General features: G+C 51.3%; 1 protein-coding gene and 1 long non-coding RNA gene across 4 annotated transcripts in view; one reads left to right on the top strand and one right to left on the bottom strand.

Moving 5' to 3' along the window:
• Positions 1-13,830, bottom strand: part of LOC140426405 (uncharacterized) — a 58,377-nt gene extending 44,547 nt beyond the window's left edge. Inside the window, exon 1 of the long non-coding RNA XR_011948198.1 lies at positions 13,556-13,830. This is a non-coding gene — a long non-coding RNA (uncharacterized lncRNA). The remainder of the gene's footprint in view (positions 1-13,555) is intronic.
• A 133-nt stretch (positions 13,831-13,963) lies between these two features.
• raver2 (ribonucleoprotein, PTB-binding 2) overlaps positions 13,964-18,193 on the top strand; it is a 133,868-nt gene continuing 129,638 nt past the window's right edge. For 2 of the 3 annotated variants that reach the window (XM_072511133.1, XM_072511131.1), the window contains exon 1: positions 13,965-14,214. In XM_072511133.1, the coding sequence (XP_072367234.1) occupies positions 14,029-14,214 (186 nt within the window). In that variant the 5' untranslated portion in view covers positions 13,965-14,028. Of the gene's footprint in view, positions 14,215-18,193 lie in introns of all 3 variants that reach the window. The other variant, XM_072511132.1, reaches the window with a different exon arrangement.

The raw sequence follows: 18,193 nt of genomic DNA, 5'->3' as shown, positions 1-18,193 counted from the left end.
AAATTAAAATGTCAGCAGATGCAGTATTCCAAGGGGATGGGCGGATTGTTGTTGTATGGTTGAGGTGCGTGAAGATTGGGCTGGGGGGGAAATGTTTATTTTACCATGTTGATGTCATTGTTTATGTTACTGTTATAAAAATTTTCAAATACCTTAATAAAATATTATTTTACAAAAAAGAAATTCAATTGATCAGAGCAAAACGCAAAGTTGAGTAAATAGCAACTTACCAGGTTAGTGGGATCATTCCTGGAGCAAAGTTTCCTTTCATCACAGTCTTACAAATTAAATTAATTGTTTGGGTTTCTGTCAGTATCCTAGCAACTGTTGGGATCTGGCCCAGGACCCCAGGATTACCCAGTACAGGGTAATCACCATTCCACATATTCATGCAAGAGAAGACCAGCAAATATTCATAAAATTGATTCCGATTGTAGTCATTGTGGTTGGTGTCTCTCTTCACACAGACAAAGCCAGGATAAAAAGACACCAAACTGAACAGGGATTTGAGGATAACAGGATACCAGGATAAAGCCATGAGCACATGACCCTATGGGGAACACTTCCCTCCATAAGACAAAACTGCACAATCAAAAGCAATCAAAATCAACTTCCCATAGCCTCTAGGTAATGAAAGGGTACAACAGGATACCACCCTCAGTACAAGACATGCTTTGGTGATGTACACTCTCGCATACAGGAGCCAATAAACCAAGAATTCTTGCACCATGCCAAAATTCACCACACAGCAGACCTCACTTCTCTGCAGCCAAATCAGAGGCACCACTCAGGGCCCCACTGACACTGGAAGATTTAAACCATCCTCCATGAGGAAACCAGACCGATAAGGAGAAGGCGAATTGTCAGCAGGACCCCATCGGGTGTATCGTGCCGGGATACGACACCCCCCCTGCCCGCACAACACGATAAGGGAAAGCCTCTAAAACGAAATATAACACATCTTAGTCTGTATCAGCGTCTCACCTACCTAGATAAAGGAAGGGGATGGGATTCTCAGTTGGCTGATGCCGAAATCATGAAACGCGATTGGGCAGAGAATAGTTCCGACGTTAAAATGGTAGTGGGTGCCAATTTTGACGGAAAATCGCAATTATCCGTCACCTCGACAGCGGCGTCAATGCAGTCCGGAATGCACGTACAGTAAAGACTGTTTATGGGCCCGGTATTCTCCGGGGCCTCCACGATGGTCCGTCTCCAATGGGATGAGTTTCCAACGGAGCAGTTCATTTGTGCTTTTAAAAATCATGAAACCGCCGGCATGGCTGCTGAGGGAGAGAGAGGGGGTATGGAAGATGTCGAACATCGCCATAGTTTTCTGATAGTTGTGTCGCTGGCCGGAGGGAGTAGCAGGGGGTGGCGAGGAGGTGGGAAATGGGATCCGAGCTGTATGCCGTGGTCCAGCGCAACCAGTGCCATCTTGTTGGCTGGGAAGAGTGTGCGTGGGGATTGTAATGTATATGTGCGGCTGCAGCTTGTCAGCCTCCCGAGTGTCAATCCTGGACCTGGTGAGTCCCGCAACCCTTTTCATTGGAATCGATTGTGTTCCACGTGGCGCCGGTGCTAGCCCCACAGTTGCTGAATCAATCCAGGTTTGGCGCCAGTTTTGCTGTCGTTGAAGACAACGGATTATGTGTCGGTGTCAATACATTGGGCGGGATTCTCCCTTCTGGGGACTAAGTCCCCACGCCGGCGGAAAAACCGCGCCAACCACTCCGCGTCAACCGCCCCTGAAAGTGAGGAATTCTCCAAATTTTCGGGGACTAGGTTGACGCCGGAGTGGTTGGCGCCGCTCCAGCCGGCGCCGAAGGGCGGGCGCAAGTACGTGCATGCGCGGAACTACCGGTGTGATCTAGTGCTGGTCCGCGCTGGCCCCCGGGCAATATGGCAGAGCCCTCCAGGGGCCCGGTGTGGAAGAAAGAAAGAAGGCCCCCACGGAAACAGCCCGCCCACAGGGGACAGGCCACCACGCGGACCCCCCAGGACCGCCCACGCACACCTACCTGCCAGGTCCCACCGTGCGTGAGGTGAGTAATTCACGCCGGCGGGACTGGCCAAAACTGGACAGCTACACGGCCCATCGGGGCCCGGAGAATCGCCGGTGGGGCCGCAGCCCCTGAAAAACGGCGCCGGAAAGTAGGGCAGCCAGCGTCACGCCTCCCCCCGGGGATTCTCCGACCCGGCCATAGTCTCAGAAGCGGAGAATCCCATCCGGGAAATCCCACAGAGAGAGGAACGCCAGGATTGGCCACTAAACGTCAAACAAGATCCAATAACGTACACCTTCGCCAAAAGAATACGAAAGACTGAACAGTGTAACCTGAAAAGAAACAGGACACTGCTTCCACAGGGGAACCCAAGGCTAAAGAAAGAGGACAATCGGACGTTCGGTGGTGGCCACGCGCGGTCGCATGCAAAGTGGCACCTGTGTGAGAACAGTGAAAACAAACTTTTAACCCCATCAAACAGGCATCAAAATTATCCACAATTGCACCCCCCCCTAGTCTCGGAAAGGCAGCCAGCATAATTAAGGATCCCACGCACCCTGGACATACTCTCTTCCACCTTCTTCAGTCAGGAAAAAGATAGAAACATTTGAGGTCACGTACCAACCGACTCAAGAACAGCTTCTTCCCTGCTGCCACCAGACTTTCGAATGGACCTACCTCATATTTAGTTGATCTTTTCTCTACTCCTGGGCCGGGATTCTCCGATAATGGGACTCTGTCTGCACGCCTGCCGGAAAACGGGCGCGAATCACTCCAGACTTTTTTCAAAAAGTCCGGAGTGAGTCTCCGGAGTTCAGGGGGATAGAAGGGCCCCGGCATGCGCCGCGCAGCTCCTGCTGCCGATACGCGGCCCTGCACTTCCGGCCGCGGGTCCGCGAATGCGCGCGGCGGCCATTTTTGCGCCGGCCCACACGCAACATGGCGGAGCCACACGCGGGCTGGCGCGGAAGAAGATAGGCCCCCCCCCCAGATCACGCCCTCCCGCCGATCGGTCGCCCCCGATCGTGTGCCTGTCCCTCATGGAGGCCTCCTCCGGAGTCTGATCCCCCGCCCTCCCCACCAGGACAGCCAGCGCGGCCACAGGTCCGAGCTTCCGAGCAACCTTGGAACCAGGTTGGAACCACGCCAATGGAACACGGCGGGAACTCAGCTGGTCGATCGCGGAGAATCCCGTCTCAGCGGGTCTGAGACCCCATTCCCGGCCCCCACGCCGAGTGCGAATTCGGCGCGGAGAATCCCGCCCCCTATCTGAGACTGTAACATTACACTCTGAGTCTCTCCTTCTTTCCCTGTGTACAGTATGTGTTGTCTGTATAGCATGCAAGAAACAATACTTTTCACTGTATACTAATACATGTGACAATAATAAACCAAATCATATCAAATCAAAGTCTAACCCCCGCAGACCATGTTGAAGAGTAATACGAAAAAAGGAGAATGGGAAAGAGCCAGCTGCCCACCAGGAAAGCCAGCAAGGACAAAGGGAGAGAAACCGCGACCTTGGAACCGGCAGCCACACGAGGTGGCACGGAAACGGCCAACTGCATTCTCAGCGCAGACCTAGGTGCTGATGGACAAGCTGATGGGCTTTATTACCACCGAGCTCCAGAGACTCAGAGGGGAGCAGGAAAGAGACCTCCTGGCAGCAGTTGAGACAGCGGTATAAACGGCAACAGCCCCCATGAGGGAAGCGATGGCCAAAATGGAGCAGCAGCTGTAGGCCCAAAAATCGAAGATGTGCGATCTGGAGAAATCTACCACAGACCAAGGGGACCAGATCAAAGTATTGGAGACCCAGGTGGTGCGCCTGATCAAGACCCAGACAGGCCTAGAAAAGAAAATTGATAAGCAGGAGAACAGGGCAAGGGAGGAAAGGGGGAGAAACAGGGGAGGGAGGAGGGGGAGAGCACTGTTTGCAACAGGTTACAAGTGGAGATGGCAAGAACGTGGCTTGTGGCCATTGTGAATGGCCCGAGATCAAGGGCAGGCCCGATTGGACAGGGCAAGGCCGACGAGATGAGTATGGTTATCCCCACAGGAGGAGGGCGGGGGACAACACCCCCTCCAATCCGAATGATTACATGGAACATGAGGGGGCTCAACGGTCCGGTGAAGAGACTCAGAATCCTCGCCCATCTTAAGTGTCTGAGATATAGCCTCTGTACAGGAAACTGAGAGAGAGGAACCGACAGCGGGTAAGGAATGACTGGGTGGGAACAACGTTTCACTCATATTTCGACACCAGGACAAGGGGGTGGCCATATTAGTTAGCAGGACAATTTCATTCACAGTAACGAACACAGTGATGGACCCAGGGGAGGGTGATTCCTTATGGTTAGCGGGACCCTTGAAGGGCCCCCGGTAGTTCTGGTAAATATATACGTCCGGAACTGGGACTACGCAGAGTCCGTCATGAAATCTATGGCTGAAATCCCAGACTTGGACACCCACCACTAATCATGGGGGGACAGATCCAACCCCAGGACAGGTAACGTGTCAGGCATGGCACATGAATTGAAGACCTTTATGGAGTAGGTGGGGGGGGTGGAACTGTGGAGGTGTGACCACCTGGCAGCTAAAGAATTCTCCTTCTTCTCTCTCATGCATAAGGTCTACTCAGGGATAGATTTTTTGTTCTGGGGAAGAGGGTGCTTCCAGGGGTGACAAAGGCAGAATACTCTGCCATTTTAATCTCCGACCATGCCCTGCATTACATTGATGTGTGGTTAGAGAATGGACTGGCCCAATGCCTCCATGGAGGCAGATTGCAGCTCTCCTCACCGATAAAGAATTAATCACTAAAATATCACGAGCCATTAACGATTATGTAATCTGCAACCAGGATGGGGAGGTCCCCCCTCCACGTTCTGGGAGGCACCGAAGGTGGTGATCAGGGGGAAATTATAGCTTATAGGGCCCTTAGGGACAGGAAGGAAAGGGCCGCCAAGCAGCGGCAGATCGACTCCATACAGGAGGTGAATCGACCGGGACTCCACGGCCCCAACCGCGGAACTGCTGGCGGAGAGGATACAGCTGGCGATGGAATTTGACCTCCTCTCCACAAGGAAAGCAGTGCACCAGCTCTGCCAGGCACAGGGTGCCTTTGACGAACCTGGAGGCAAAGCCAGCCACATGCTAGCACACCAGTTAAGAAAACAGGCTGCCGTCAAAGAGATAGCTAAGATCAGGGACAGTAATGTAGGATGGTAGCGGATCCAAACGAGGTAAATCGGCCTTCACAGACTTTTGCCGAGTGCTATACACCTCCGAGCCCCCAGAGGGGGCCTCCGGGATGGAACAGTTCCGCGACAGACCGGACATACTGGTGGTGGGGGAGGACAAGAAAAAGGCGCTGGAAGCACCGCTATGACTTGGCGAAATCATGGAGTGCATCAATTTCATGCAATCAGGGAAAACACCGGGACCGGATGGGTTCCCGGCGGACCGTTACAAAGAATGCTCAGCACCACTGGCCCCGGGCGTGGGAGATGTTCAACGACTCACTGTCTAAGGGGGCTCCCACTGCTCCCCAAGAAAGACACAGCCCGACAGAGTGTGGATCATACAGATCCATCTCTGTCTTAAACACTGATGCAAAAATCTTAGTGAAAGCTCTGGCGAAGCGACTGGAGAACTGCCTGCCAGAAGTGGTTGCAGAAGATCAGACCAGGTTTGTTAAGGGAAGACGAAGCAAACATCAGACGCCTGCTGAATGTAATAGTGACCCCATCCGGGGAGAAGACACCAGAGGTGATCGTCTCCCTGAACGCTGAGAAAGCCTTCAATCGAGTTGAATGGAGGTATCACATGGAGTTGCTTGAACGGTTTGGGTTCAGAGCAGGATTCATCACATGGTTGAAGTTCCTATACAGCGCTCCTATGGCGAGCATACGGACGAACACCACCAGCTTTGAATATTTTTGGCTGCAAAGGGGACCGAGCCATCCCCACTCCTGTTCATGCTGGCAATTGAGCCGCTGACCATCGCCCCTGGATTGATGGATTGGTGGATGGGCATCCGAAGAGGGGGCAGAGAGCATAGTGTTGCACTCTACGCAGATGACCTACTCCTCTACATGTCAAACCCCCTAGCCAGCATGGGAAGGACAATCGGCCTCCTCAGGGAGCTCGGTGCCTTCTCAGGTTACAAACCCAACATGGGGAAGTGGACGAGGGACTTGAGACTCTGGGGGAGCACCAAGAGAAGCTCCAACTCCTGAAAGGGAACAAGCTCACATATATCCTATCTGGAGGTGTATAACTCTCAGCAAAAGTCCGTGAAGGCCGATTGACCTCGTTTGGATCCGCTACCATCCTACATTACTGTCCCTAATCTTAGCTATCTCTTTGACGGCAGCCTGTTTTCTTAACTGGTGTGCTAGCATGTGGCTGGCTTTGTCTCCATGTTCGTCAAAGGCCCCCTGTGCCTGGCAGAGCTGGTGCACTGCCTTATATACATATATGTAACTTTCCCTGCAAGGTTCTTCCCGGAGGTGGAGGACAAGTGCGAGAGGTGCTGGGGGTGCCGGCCAACCACACCCACATGTTCTGGACCTGCCCCAGACTCTTCTAATGGTGGATGGCCTTCTTCAAGGCTATGTCCAAGGTGATGAGAGTCGAGATAGAGCCATGCCCATCTGTGGCAATTTTCGGGGTATCAGAATACCCAGAGCTCTGGACAGGAAAGCGGGTGGATGCCCTGGTCTTTGCCTCACTGCCAGGCAGAGACTTCTGCTGGGGTGGAAGTCGGCGGCACCGCTCCGGACCTCAGAGTGGCGCTCGGATCTGGACAATTTCCTGAAGCTAGAAATCCTTGTTCTGGGAGGGAGGGGAGGGGGCGAGGGTAGTGGCGCGGGAGATGGACCGCACACTGTTGAGGGCCCTGTAAACAACTGTAGGTGGGAAATCACGGTTGAGGAAGAAGGAGCACATTTTCGAAGCACCACTTTGGAACAAATGCGACGGAGGCGAAGGAGCTGAGAGAAAGGGATGGAGCCCTTCCAGAGTGCGAAGAGCTGTAGTCCAGATGGCTGTGGGAGTCAGTTGGCTTTTAATGGATATTAGTAGATAGTCTATTGCCGGAAATGGAGACAAAAAGTCAAGGAAGGGAAGGGAAATGTCTGAGATGGACCAGGTGAAAGTGATGAAGGAGTGGAAACTGGAAGCGAAGTTGATGAATTTTTCCAGGTCCGGACGAGAGCCTGAAGCAACAACAAAATAGTCATCAATATATCGGTAGAGGAGTTGCGGGAGGGGACCCGGATAGACCTGGAACAAGGAATGTTCCACATACCCCATAAAAAGACAAGCGTAGCTAGGACCCATGCGGGTACCCATTGCTACACCTTTGATTTGGAGAAAGTAAGATGAGTTAAAGGAGAAGTTGTTGAGAGGTAGAACAAGTTCAGCCAGGCGGCGGAGGGTGGTGGTGGATGGGAATTGTTCAGCCCTCTTTTTGAGAAAGAAGCAAAGAGCTCTCAGGCCATCCTGATGTGGGATGGAGGTGTAGAGAAATTGCACATCCATGGTGAATAGAAGGCGGTTAGGGCCCGCGAACTGGAAGCTGTCAATATGACGCAGGGCAGCAGAGGAATCCCAGGTCATCATAGAATTTACAGTGCAGAAGGAGGCCATTCAGCCCATCGAGTCTGCACCGGCTCCTGGAAAGAGCACCCTACCCAAGGTCCACACCTCCACCCTATCCCCATAACCCAGCAACCCCACCCAACACTAAGGGCAATTTTGGACACTAAGGGCAATTTATCATGGCCAATCCACCTAACCTGCACATCTTTGGACTGTGGGAGGAAACCGGAGCACCCGGAGGAAACCCACGCACACACGGGGAGGATGTGGAGACTCCGCACAGACAGTGACCCAAGCCGGAATCGAACCTGGGACCCTGGAGCTGTGAAGCAATTGTGCTATCCACAATGCTACCGTGCTGCCCCTGTAGGTGGGGAGGGAATAGACCAGAGGAGTGAGGAGAGAGTCAAGGTAAGAGGAAATAGATTTGGTGGGGCAGGAGCATGCTGACACAATGGACCTGCCGGGACAGTCCTTTTGTGGATTTTGGGAAGTAGGTAAAAGCGGGCTGTCCGGGGTTGGGAGAATATGAGGTTGGAAGCCGTAGAGGGAAGGCATCTGGAGGAAATAAGGTCACTAATGGTGTTGGAAATAATGGCTTGATGTTCAGTGGTCTGGTCATGGTCCAGGGGGAGGTAGTAGGAAGTATCTGAGAGTTGGCACTCAGCGGAAGGTTTGGAAGGAGAGAGGTCGGAATGATGAAGGGGACAGAAAAATTAAGACAGCCAAAGTCCCGTCGACAGTTCTCAATTCAAAGATTGAGGGCAGGTAATTGTCCCGGCCGGGTTGTCCTTTTGAAGGCAGAATGTTGGAGGCACATGAAAGGATCTGTGGAATGGAGGGAGGACTCTAGCCCAAAGAAGTGGGCACAGAGATGAAGGATATGCAAGAAGAGTTCAACGTTATGTCGAGCCCGGAATTCATTGACGTGGGGACGTAAGGGTACAAAGCTGAGTCCTTTGCTGAGAACACACTCAGCCTCAGAGAGGAGAAGGTCATAGGGTATGGTGAACACGAGACAAGGGCTGGGGCTAAAAGAAATGGGGTATGAGGGGTTGGGACTGGTGGAGGGCCTAGGATGGGCAGTGGTGTTGATAAGTTGTTGAAGCTTGCGTTCCTTAACATCTGCAAGAAACAGGAAAAGTTTCTTGTTAGGGTGTCAAATGACGCGAAGGACGAAATGAAACTGAGAAGAGGTAAACTGAGCTTGACCTGTTCGAGCCTCGTCTCCGATTCCTGTGTGACCGTCGCTGGCACAGAGATACCACACGCAAAGGACCCTTTGTGATTGTGAGGACTCTGGTTCTGACATGGAGGCCAAGGAATCGGGTAGTCCCCTGAAAGCTAATGTTGAAGAAGGATCTACAACGGTGACCCTAAGGCGTTCCCTGTGGAAGAGAAGATTACCAATCCATTTCATACCTCCAGATCTGGCTCCACTTACTACGGGCTCAAGGCCGAGTGCGAAGAGGTGGAAGAGGCCTCCAAGTCATTTGATTTAATTACATTTATTATTGTCACATGTATTAGTATACAGTGAAAAGTATTGTTTCTTGCATGCTGTACAAACAATGCATACCGTACATAGGGAAGGAAGGAGAGACTGCAGAATATAATGTTACAGTTATAGCAAGGTGTAGAGAAAAGATCAACTTAATACGAGGTAGGTCCATTCAAAAGTCTAATAGCAGTAGGGAAGAACCTGTTCTTAAGTCGGTTGGTACGTGACCTCAAACTTTGGTATCTTTTTCCTGACGGAAGAAGGTGGAAGAGAGTCTGTCCAGGGTGCGTGGGGTCCTTAATTATGCTGGCAGCCTTTCCGAGGCAGCGGGAATTGTAGACAGAGTCAATGGATGGGAGGCTGGTTTGCGTGATGGACTGGGCTACATTCACCTTTTGTAGTTTCCTGCGGTCTTGGGCAGAGCAGGATCCATACCAAGCTGTGATACAACCAGAAAGAATGCTTTCTATGGTGCATCTGTAGAAGTTGGTGAGAGTCGTAGGTGACATGCCAAATTTCCGTAGTCTTCTGAAAAAATAGTCATTGGTGGGCTTTCTTAACTATAGTGTCGTCATGGGGGGGACCAGGACAGGTTGTTGGTGACCTGGACACCTAAAAACTTGAAGCTCTCGACCTTTTCTACTTCGTTCCCATTGGTGTAGACAGGGGCATGTTCTCCACTACGCTTCCTGAAGTCGATGACAATCTCCTTTGTTTTGTTGACATTGAGGGAGAGATTATTGTCGTTGCACCGGTTCACCAGATTCTCTGGGCGTCATTCTCCGACCCCCCGCCGGGTTGGAGAATTGCCGGGGACTGCCGTGAATCCCTCCCCTGCCGGTTGCCGAAGTCTCCGGTACCGGATATTCGGCGGGGGCGGGAATCGGGCCATGCCGGTTGGCGGCCCCCCCCTTGCTCGATTCTCCGGCCCGGATGGGCCGAAGTCCCGCCGATAAATTGCCTGTCCCGCCGGCGTGGATTAAACCACATTTTGAACGGTGGGACAAGGCAGCGTGGGCGGGCTCCGGGGTCCTGGGGGGGGGGGGGGGGGCGTGGGGCAACCTGGCCCCGGGGGGTGCCCCCACGGTGGCCTGGCCCGCGATCGGGGCCCACTGATCCGCGGGCGGGCCTGCGCCGTGGGGGCACTTTTTCCCTTCCGCCTCCGCCACGGTCTCCACCATGGCGGAGGCAGAAGAGACTCCCTCCACTGCGCATGCGTGGGAAACTGTCAGCGGCCACTGACGCTCCCGCGCATGCGCCGCCCGGGGATGTCATTTCCACGCCAGCTGGCGGGGCAACAAAGGCCGTTTCCGTCAGCTGGCGGGGCGGAAATTCCTCCGGCGTCGGCCTAGCCGCTCAATGTTGGGGCTAGGCCGCCAAAGATGCGGCGCATTCCGCACCTTTGGGGCGGCGCGATGCCCGTCTGATTGGCGCCGTTTTGGGCGCTAGTCGGCGGACATCGCGCCGTTTCGGGAGATTTTGCCCTCTATCTCATTCCTGTACTCTGTCTTGTCATTGTTTGAAATCCGACACAGTACTGTGGTGTCATCAGCAAATTTGAAAATTGAGTTGGAGGGGAATTTGGCCACACAGTCATAGGTGTACAAGGATATAGTAGGGAGCTGAGGACACAGCCTTGTGGAGCACTGGTGTTGAAGATGATGGAGGAGGTGTTGTTGCCTATCCTTACTGATTGTGGCCTGTAGTTTAGAAAGTTCAGGATCCAGTCGCAGAGGGAGGAGCCGAGGCCAAGGCCACTGAATTTGGAGAGGAGTTTCGTAGGAATGATGGTGTTGAAGGCTGAGCTGTAGTCGATAAATAGGAGTCTGACATAGGTGTCTTTGTTATCTAGTTGTTCCAGGGTAGAGTGCAGGACCATGGAGATGGCGTCTGCTGTGGACCTGTTGCAGCGGTAGGCGAACTATAGTGGATCAAGGCAATCCGGGAGGCTGGAGTTGATTCGTGCCATGCCTAACCTTTTGAAGCACTTCATGATGATGGATGTCAGAGTCACTGGACGATAGTCATTAAGGGACGCTACTTGGCTTTTTTTTGGTACAGGGATGATGGTCGTCTTCTTGAAGCAGATAGGCACCTCAGATTGTTGTAAAGAGAGGTTGAAGATGTCTGCGAATACTCCCGCCAGCTGATCCGCGCAAGACCTGAGTGCTCGTCCGGGTACCCCATCCGGGCCAGTGGCTTTCCGAGGGTTGACCTTCGAGAAGGCTGCTCTGATGTCTGCAATGGTGTTCTCAGATACAAGTTCATCCGAGGCTTCTGGGGTGGAGGGCTTGCTCTCGCTGACCTCTTTTTCAAAGCGTGCATAGAATGCGTTGAGCTCAGCAGGGAGGGGTGCGTTGGAGCCGGTGATTTTACATGCCTTCATCTTGTAGCCCGCTATGTCTTGCAGACCTTGCCATAGTCGGCAGGGGTCTGTGTGGCTAGCCTGGTACTCGGGCTTGGTCCAGTCCTGTCTTTTGGCATCTTTGATGGATCTCCTTAGATCATATCTTGCTTTCTTGTATAGGTCAGGGTCGCCTGACTTGAATGCCTCAGACCTAGACTTCAGCAAGCAGTGGATATCCCTGTTTATCCAGGGTTTCCGGTTGGGAAACACGCGGATTTGTTTCTTTGGCACACAGTCTTCTACTCACTTACTAATGAAGTCAGTTACTGTAGTGGCGTACTCGTTCAGGCTGGTCGCAGAGTTTTTAAATACTGACCAGTCCACTGACTCTAAGCAGTCCCGTAGGAGATCATCCGATTCCTCAGCACAACTTTCTTTGACGGATTCTCCCGCTTCAGTTTTTGCTTATAGGCCGGGAGCAGGAGCTTGTGGTCAAATTTGCCAAAGTGTGGGCGAGCGATAGAGTGGTATGCACGTTTGATATTTGTGTAGCAGTGGTCCAGGATGTTTGGGCCACTGGTGGAACAGGTGACGTGTTGGTGGTAATTTGGTTGTACGCTCTTGAGCTTGGCCTGATTGAAGTCCCCAGCTACAATGAACAAGGCATGGAAACACTGGGGTAAAATTGACTTGACTTGATGGAGGAAGGATGTTCTACGACCACAAAGATAATGGGGGGGTGGGGGGGGAGTTGATCGTTGATTTATCTCCCGGTGGGAATGTGGAATATGAGTTCCACTATTGAGCCAGCGGAGGCTCGCTCAATAAGACCCATTGAACGGGAGTTTAAAACCTGCAGCCCAGGCCCGGACCGGCATTCCTTCTCGGGCACTGTACATCGCAGCAGTGGTTTCTTCTGTTGGTTGAATGAACAAGGGTTTTGCATGAAGCTGGACCTTGGCGGAGTTATTTCAGTTTTGTTTCAGTAGTCCATGTCCCGGATGGAAGAAATAGTAAAACGGGAAATAAGAATACTTGTCTGAACTGATTTTTTCCTTCTGGGAGTCATTTGCCTACATTAAAATGCTGTCTATATTGCAAATTGTTGAAATATCAATTCTATAATAATAATCTTTATTGTCACAAGTAGGCTTACATTAACACTGCATTGAGGTTACTGCGAAAAGCCCCTCGAATATCCAATTCACCTAACAACAGATGCGGCCGCATTTGGAGTATTGCGTGCAATTCTGGTCGCCGCATTATAGGAAGGATGTGGAAGCATTGGAAAGGGTGCAGAGGAGATTTACCAAAATGTTGCCTGATATGGAGGGAAGATCTTATGAGGGAAGGCTGAGGGACTTGAGGCTGTTTTCGTTAGAGAGAAGGTTAAGAGGTGACTTAATTGAGGCATACAAGATGATTAGAGGATTAGATAGGGTGGACAGTGAGAGCCTTCTTCCTCGGATGGTGATGTCTAGCATGAGGGGACATAGCTTTAAATTGAGGGGAGATAGATATAAGACAGATGTCAGAGGTAGGTTCTTTACTCAGAGAGTAGTAAGGGTGTGGAATGCCCTGCCTGCAACAGTAGTGGACTCGCCAACACTAAGGGCATTCTAATGGTCATTGGATAGACATATGGACGATAAGGGAATAGTGTAGATGGGCTTTAGAGTGGTTTCACAGGTCGGCCCAACATCGAGGGCCGAAGGGCCTGTACTGCGCTGTAGTGTTCTATGTTCTATGTTGTAGGAGGAAACCGGAGCACCCGGAGGAAGCCAACACAGACACGGGAACAACGTGCAGGCTCCGCGTAGACAGTGACCCAAGCCGGGTATCGAACCTGAGATCCTGGAGCTGTGAAGCAACATTGCTAACCACTGTGCTACCGTGTCACCCACATTCACAATGTTTTGTTCATTTGTTTTAGTAGCTTTACTGATATGCTTAAGGCAAACTCGTGGATTCTGTTGGACTGTCTCTCTCCACAAATGCTGCCTGACCTGCTTAACCACTCCACCATTTCCTGTTTATTTCACATTTCCACCATCTGCTTTTGTCTATTATTAGGCTTGGGTCACAGGGCAGTACCTGCCTCGGCCTGAGGGCGGCGGTGTCTCCAACTTGCAGTACTGGCCTTGGCCGGATGGCGGCGGTGTCTCCAGCCTTTCCGTACTGGTCTCGGGCCCGGAATTACAGTAGAGGCCTCGGGCCTGAGGGCGGCGGTGTCTCCGGCATTGCAGTACCGGCCTGGGGCCTGAGGGCGGCGGTGTCTCCGGAATTGCAGTACCAGCCTCAGGCCTGAGGGCGGCGGTGTCTCCGGCATTGCAGTACCGGCCTCGGGCCTGAGGGCCGCGGTGTCTCGGCATTGCAGTATCGGCCTCGGGCCTGAGGGCGGCGGTGTCTCCGGCATTGCAGTACCGGCCTCGGGCCTAAGGGCGGCGATGTCTCCGGCATTGCAGTACCGGCCTCGGGCCTGAGGGCGGCATTGTCTCCGCCCCCTTTCTCTTTTAACCGGCCTTGGGCTCGTGGCTGCTTCGATTTGTAACGGCTGCTGTTCCAAAATGGCGGCGATCCCCTATTCGCAGGCGGCGATGGGCTCTGTCTTCCCGTCTCCCCAGGGGGAAGAGCGGGAGCTGCCCACCCTGGACCCGGAGGAGGTCGAGCGGCGGCTGCAGAGGACCCGCAGGGAGCTGAGCAACAGGCGGAAAATCCTGGTGAAGAATTTGCGGACGGACAGCAGCAGCCAGGTACTGGGGGAGGGAGTCCGCGGGCCGCCTGCGGTTGGGGAGGGCGTCAATAACAACGCTTTAAAATGTCGGCTCCCCGCTCCTCACCAATGTTTAAATTAATATTCCGACATCCGCTCACGGCAACTTCACTCGGGGACAACTTCACAGCACCTACAGCTTCTCCTCCCATTGCCCAGGTCTCACTCTCAACACGGCCTCTGCAGGTTCAATCCCTCCTTCCCGTCTCCTCGTCAACTTTGCATTTGACCGGAGCCAAAGTAAACCCCGGGTCGGCGGCTCTGACCGCCCGAAATTAGTTTCCAACCGCCAGTTGAGGGAATGCGCATTTTTCTGTGTTTGAAGCGAAAAGTTTGAATCTCCAGCCAGGTGTGACTTAAAACTTTCAGCTGCGTGTTTATAGCGTGGAGCCTCGGCCTAATGTCGGCTGCCAAGCTGCTGGGGGGGGGGGGGGGGGGGGTCTAATCGACGAAACTCGCTGCTGAATTTACAAAGCAGTGCTGCCGGAATGCTTATTTTCAGCTGCGTAATTGTATTTCTGCGACATATTCATTGTTTCATTCCAATTAATTGTACATTTCCACCCTCCCCGCCCCTCCGAAGCATTCAATACAATGTGTTTTATCGATTGGGATTTTTTACACTACTTGCGGAAAGTGACTGCTCAGATTTTATATTACTTCGGGACTTGGGAGCAGGAGTAGGCCATTCAGCCCCTTGAGCCATCTGGTGAGATCATGGAAATAATCTTTACACGACTTTTAAGCTTGTACCTAGTGCCGGACACTCCCCTACAATTCGTTTTGTATCCTACAGCAGTTTATTTATTCAAGACGAACGAGGGCTAGAAATAACTTAACTGGCTGAACAGATGGAATCAGATAACAAATTCCATAGTGAGCTGTGTTTGTGGTGGCTTTGTACCTAGTTATAGTACAACCAAGGTTTCCTTGTTATGTAATGACCATAAGACATAGGATCAGAATTAGGCCATTCGGCCCATCGAGCAGGCTCCACCATTCAATCATGGCTGATATATTACTCACCACCTGCCTTCTCCCCATAACTCTTGATCCCCTTATTAATCAAGAGCCTATCTATCTCTGTCTTAAAGACACCCAGTGACTTGGCCTCCACCACCTTCTGCGATAATGAGTTCCACAGATTCACCACACAAGAAATTCCTCATCATTTCTGTTTTAAAGGATCATCCCTTCAGTCTGAGGCTGTGCCCCCAGGTTCTAGTTTCTCCTACTAGTGAAAACATACTGTTCACGTTCAGTCTATCTAGGTCATTCAGTATTCTGTAAGTTTCAATGAGATCCCTCCTTATCCATCTAAACTCCCATCGAGTACAGACCCAGTGACCTGGCCTCCACCGCCTTCTGCGATAATGAGTTCCACAGATTCACCACAACAAATTCCTCATCATTTCTGTTTTAAAGGATCATCCCTTCAGTCTGAGGCTGTGCCCCCAGGTTCTAGTTTCTCCTACTAGTGAAAACATACTGTTCACGTTCAGTCTATCTAGGTCATTCAGTATTCTGTAAGTTTCAATGAGATCCCTCCTTATCCATCTAAACTCCCATCGAGTACAGATCCAGAGTCCTCAACCGCTGCTCATATGACAAGTCCTTCATTCCGGGGATCATTCTTGTCAACTTCCTCTGGGCTCCCTCCAAAGCCAGCACATCCTACCGTAGATCCGGGCCCAAAACCGCTCGCAATATTCCAAATGGGGCCTGACCAGAAACTTATACAGCCTCAACAGTACATTCCTGCTCTTTAATTCTAGCCCCCCCCCCCCAACATGAATGCTAACATTGCATTTGCCTTCCTTTTATTAAAAAAAATTTAGAGTACCCAATTGATTTTTTTCCAATTAAGGGGCAATTTTAGGGTGGCCAATCCACTTAAACTGCACAATTTTGGGTTGTGGGGGCAAAACCCACGCAAACATGGAGAATGTGCAAACTCCCCACGAACAGTGATCCAGAGCGGTGATTGAACCTGGGACCTCGGTGCTGTGAGACAGCAGTGCTAACCATTGCGCCACCATGCTGCCCTGTGCATTTGCCTTCCTAACTGCCAATTGAACCTGCATGTTAACCTCCAGATAATCCTGAACTAGGACTCCTCAAGTCCCTTTGTGCTTCTGATTTCTGAAACCTTTTCCCATTTAGAAAATAGTCCATGCCTTTTCTTCCTACCAAAATGTACAACCTCACAATTTTCTACATTTGTGTTCCATCTGCCACTTCTTTGCCCACACTCCTAGTCTGCCCAGATCCTTCTGCAGCCTCTTTGCTCCCTCAACACAACCTGTCCCCCTATGTATCTTTGTATCATCTGCAAACCTATCAACAATGCCCTCAGTTCCTTCTTCCAGATCATTAATATATATTGTGAATAGCTATGGTCCCAACACTGACCCCTGCGGAACACCACTCGTCACTGACTGCCATCCAGAAAAGGACCCCTTTATCCCCACTATCTTCTGCCAGTCAGTCAATCCTCTATCCATGCCAGTACTTTGTCCCTAACACCACGGACTCTTATCTAATTTGGAAACCTCCTGTATGGCACCTTGTCAAAGGCCTTCTGGAAATCCAAATACATCACGTCCATTGGTTCTCCATTGTCTAACTTCCACTTTACCTCCTCAAAAGAATTCTAACAGATCTTTCAGGCATGACCTCCCCTTGATGAATCCGTGCTGACTCGGTCCCACTTTATCATGCACTTCTAAGTACTCTGCAATCTCATCCTTTAATAATACACACTCAAATCTTACTAACAACCGAAGTCAGGCTAACTGGCTTATAATTTCCTGTCTTCTGCCTCCCTCCCTTAAACAGTGGTGTTACATTAGCTATTTCCCGATCCTCTGGGACCCTCCGCACATCCAGTGATTCACCACCAATGTCTCCGCTATCTCCTTCAGATCCCTGGGGCGTAGTCCATCTGGTCCGGGTGATTTATCCACCTTCAGACCTTTCAGTTTCCCCAGCGCACCTTATCCTTAGCGATGGCATTTTACTCACCTCTGCCCCCAACTCTCTTGAAGTTCCCTGTCTAGGCTGGGACACAACATAGCACCAACGGTGAAAGTCAGGGATTTGAGGGCCACATACTTAGATTATTAAAATGTCATGGGCACATAGAGAAAATAATCAAAGAAGGGTAATGTATGTTGGCTTTTATATCTAGAGGGATATAATACAAACAAGGGGATTGAATCATGCTTTAGTGACACACAACCCTGGTTAGATCTCGCCAGAAATATAGTTCTGGGCATTACATCTTAAGTGATCTATACTGGCCTTGGAGGGTGTACAGCATTGATTTACCAGCATAAGATTTGGACTCCCAAGGGTTAAAATAAAAGGAACTATTCCACAAGTTACAATTGTATTCCTTGGAATTTAGAAGGAGTGCAGAATGAGGCCATTCGGGCCATCAGACCTCCACTGACGCTCTGAACGAGCACCCTACCTAGGCTTATTCCCCACCCTGATGTCCTTTAGGGAAGGAAATATGTCATCCTTACTTGGTCTGGCCTACATGTGACTTCAGACCCACAGCAATGTGGTTGACCCTGAAATGGCCTAGCAAGTCACTCAAGTTATATTCAGATGCTATGAAAAAGGATTGCAACTGGATGGACCACCCAGCATCCATCTAGACATCGGAAACTACAACAGCAAAGCCAGTCCTGTAAAGTCCTTACTAACATCTGGGGGCTTGTGCAAAAGTTGGGTGAGCAGCCCCACAGACTAGTCGAGCAGCAGCCTTGCATAGCCATACTCTCAGAATCACACTTTACAGACAATGTTCCAGACACCGCTATTGCCATTCCTGGGTATGTCCTGTTTCCGGACAGGTCAGAGACAGCAGATGTGGCGGCACAGTGGCATACAGATGGGAGAGAGTTGCCTCAACGTCGACTCTGGACCCTATGAGGTCTCGTGGCTTAAGG

Source organism: Scyliorhinus torazame, chromosome 7, assembly GCF_047496885.1.
Source record: "Scyliorhinus torazame isolate Kashiwa2021f chromosome 7, sScyTor2.1, whole genome shotgun sequence".
NCBI classification, from domain to species: domain Eukaryota; kingdom Metazoa; phylum Chordata; class Chondrichthyes; order Carcharhiniformes; family Scyliorhinidae; genus Scyliorhinus; species Scyliorhinus torazame.
This window is presented reverse-complemented; position numbering and strand designations above follow the sequence as displayed.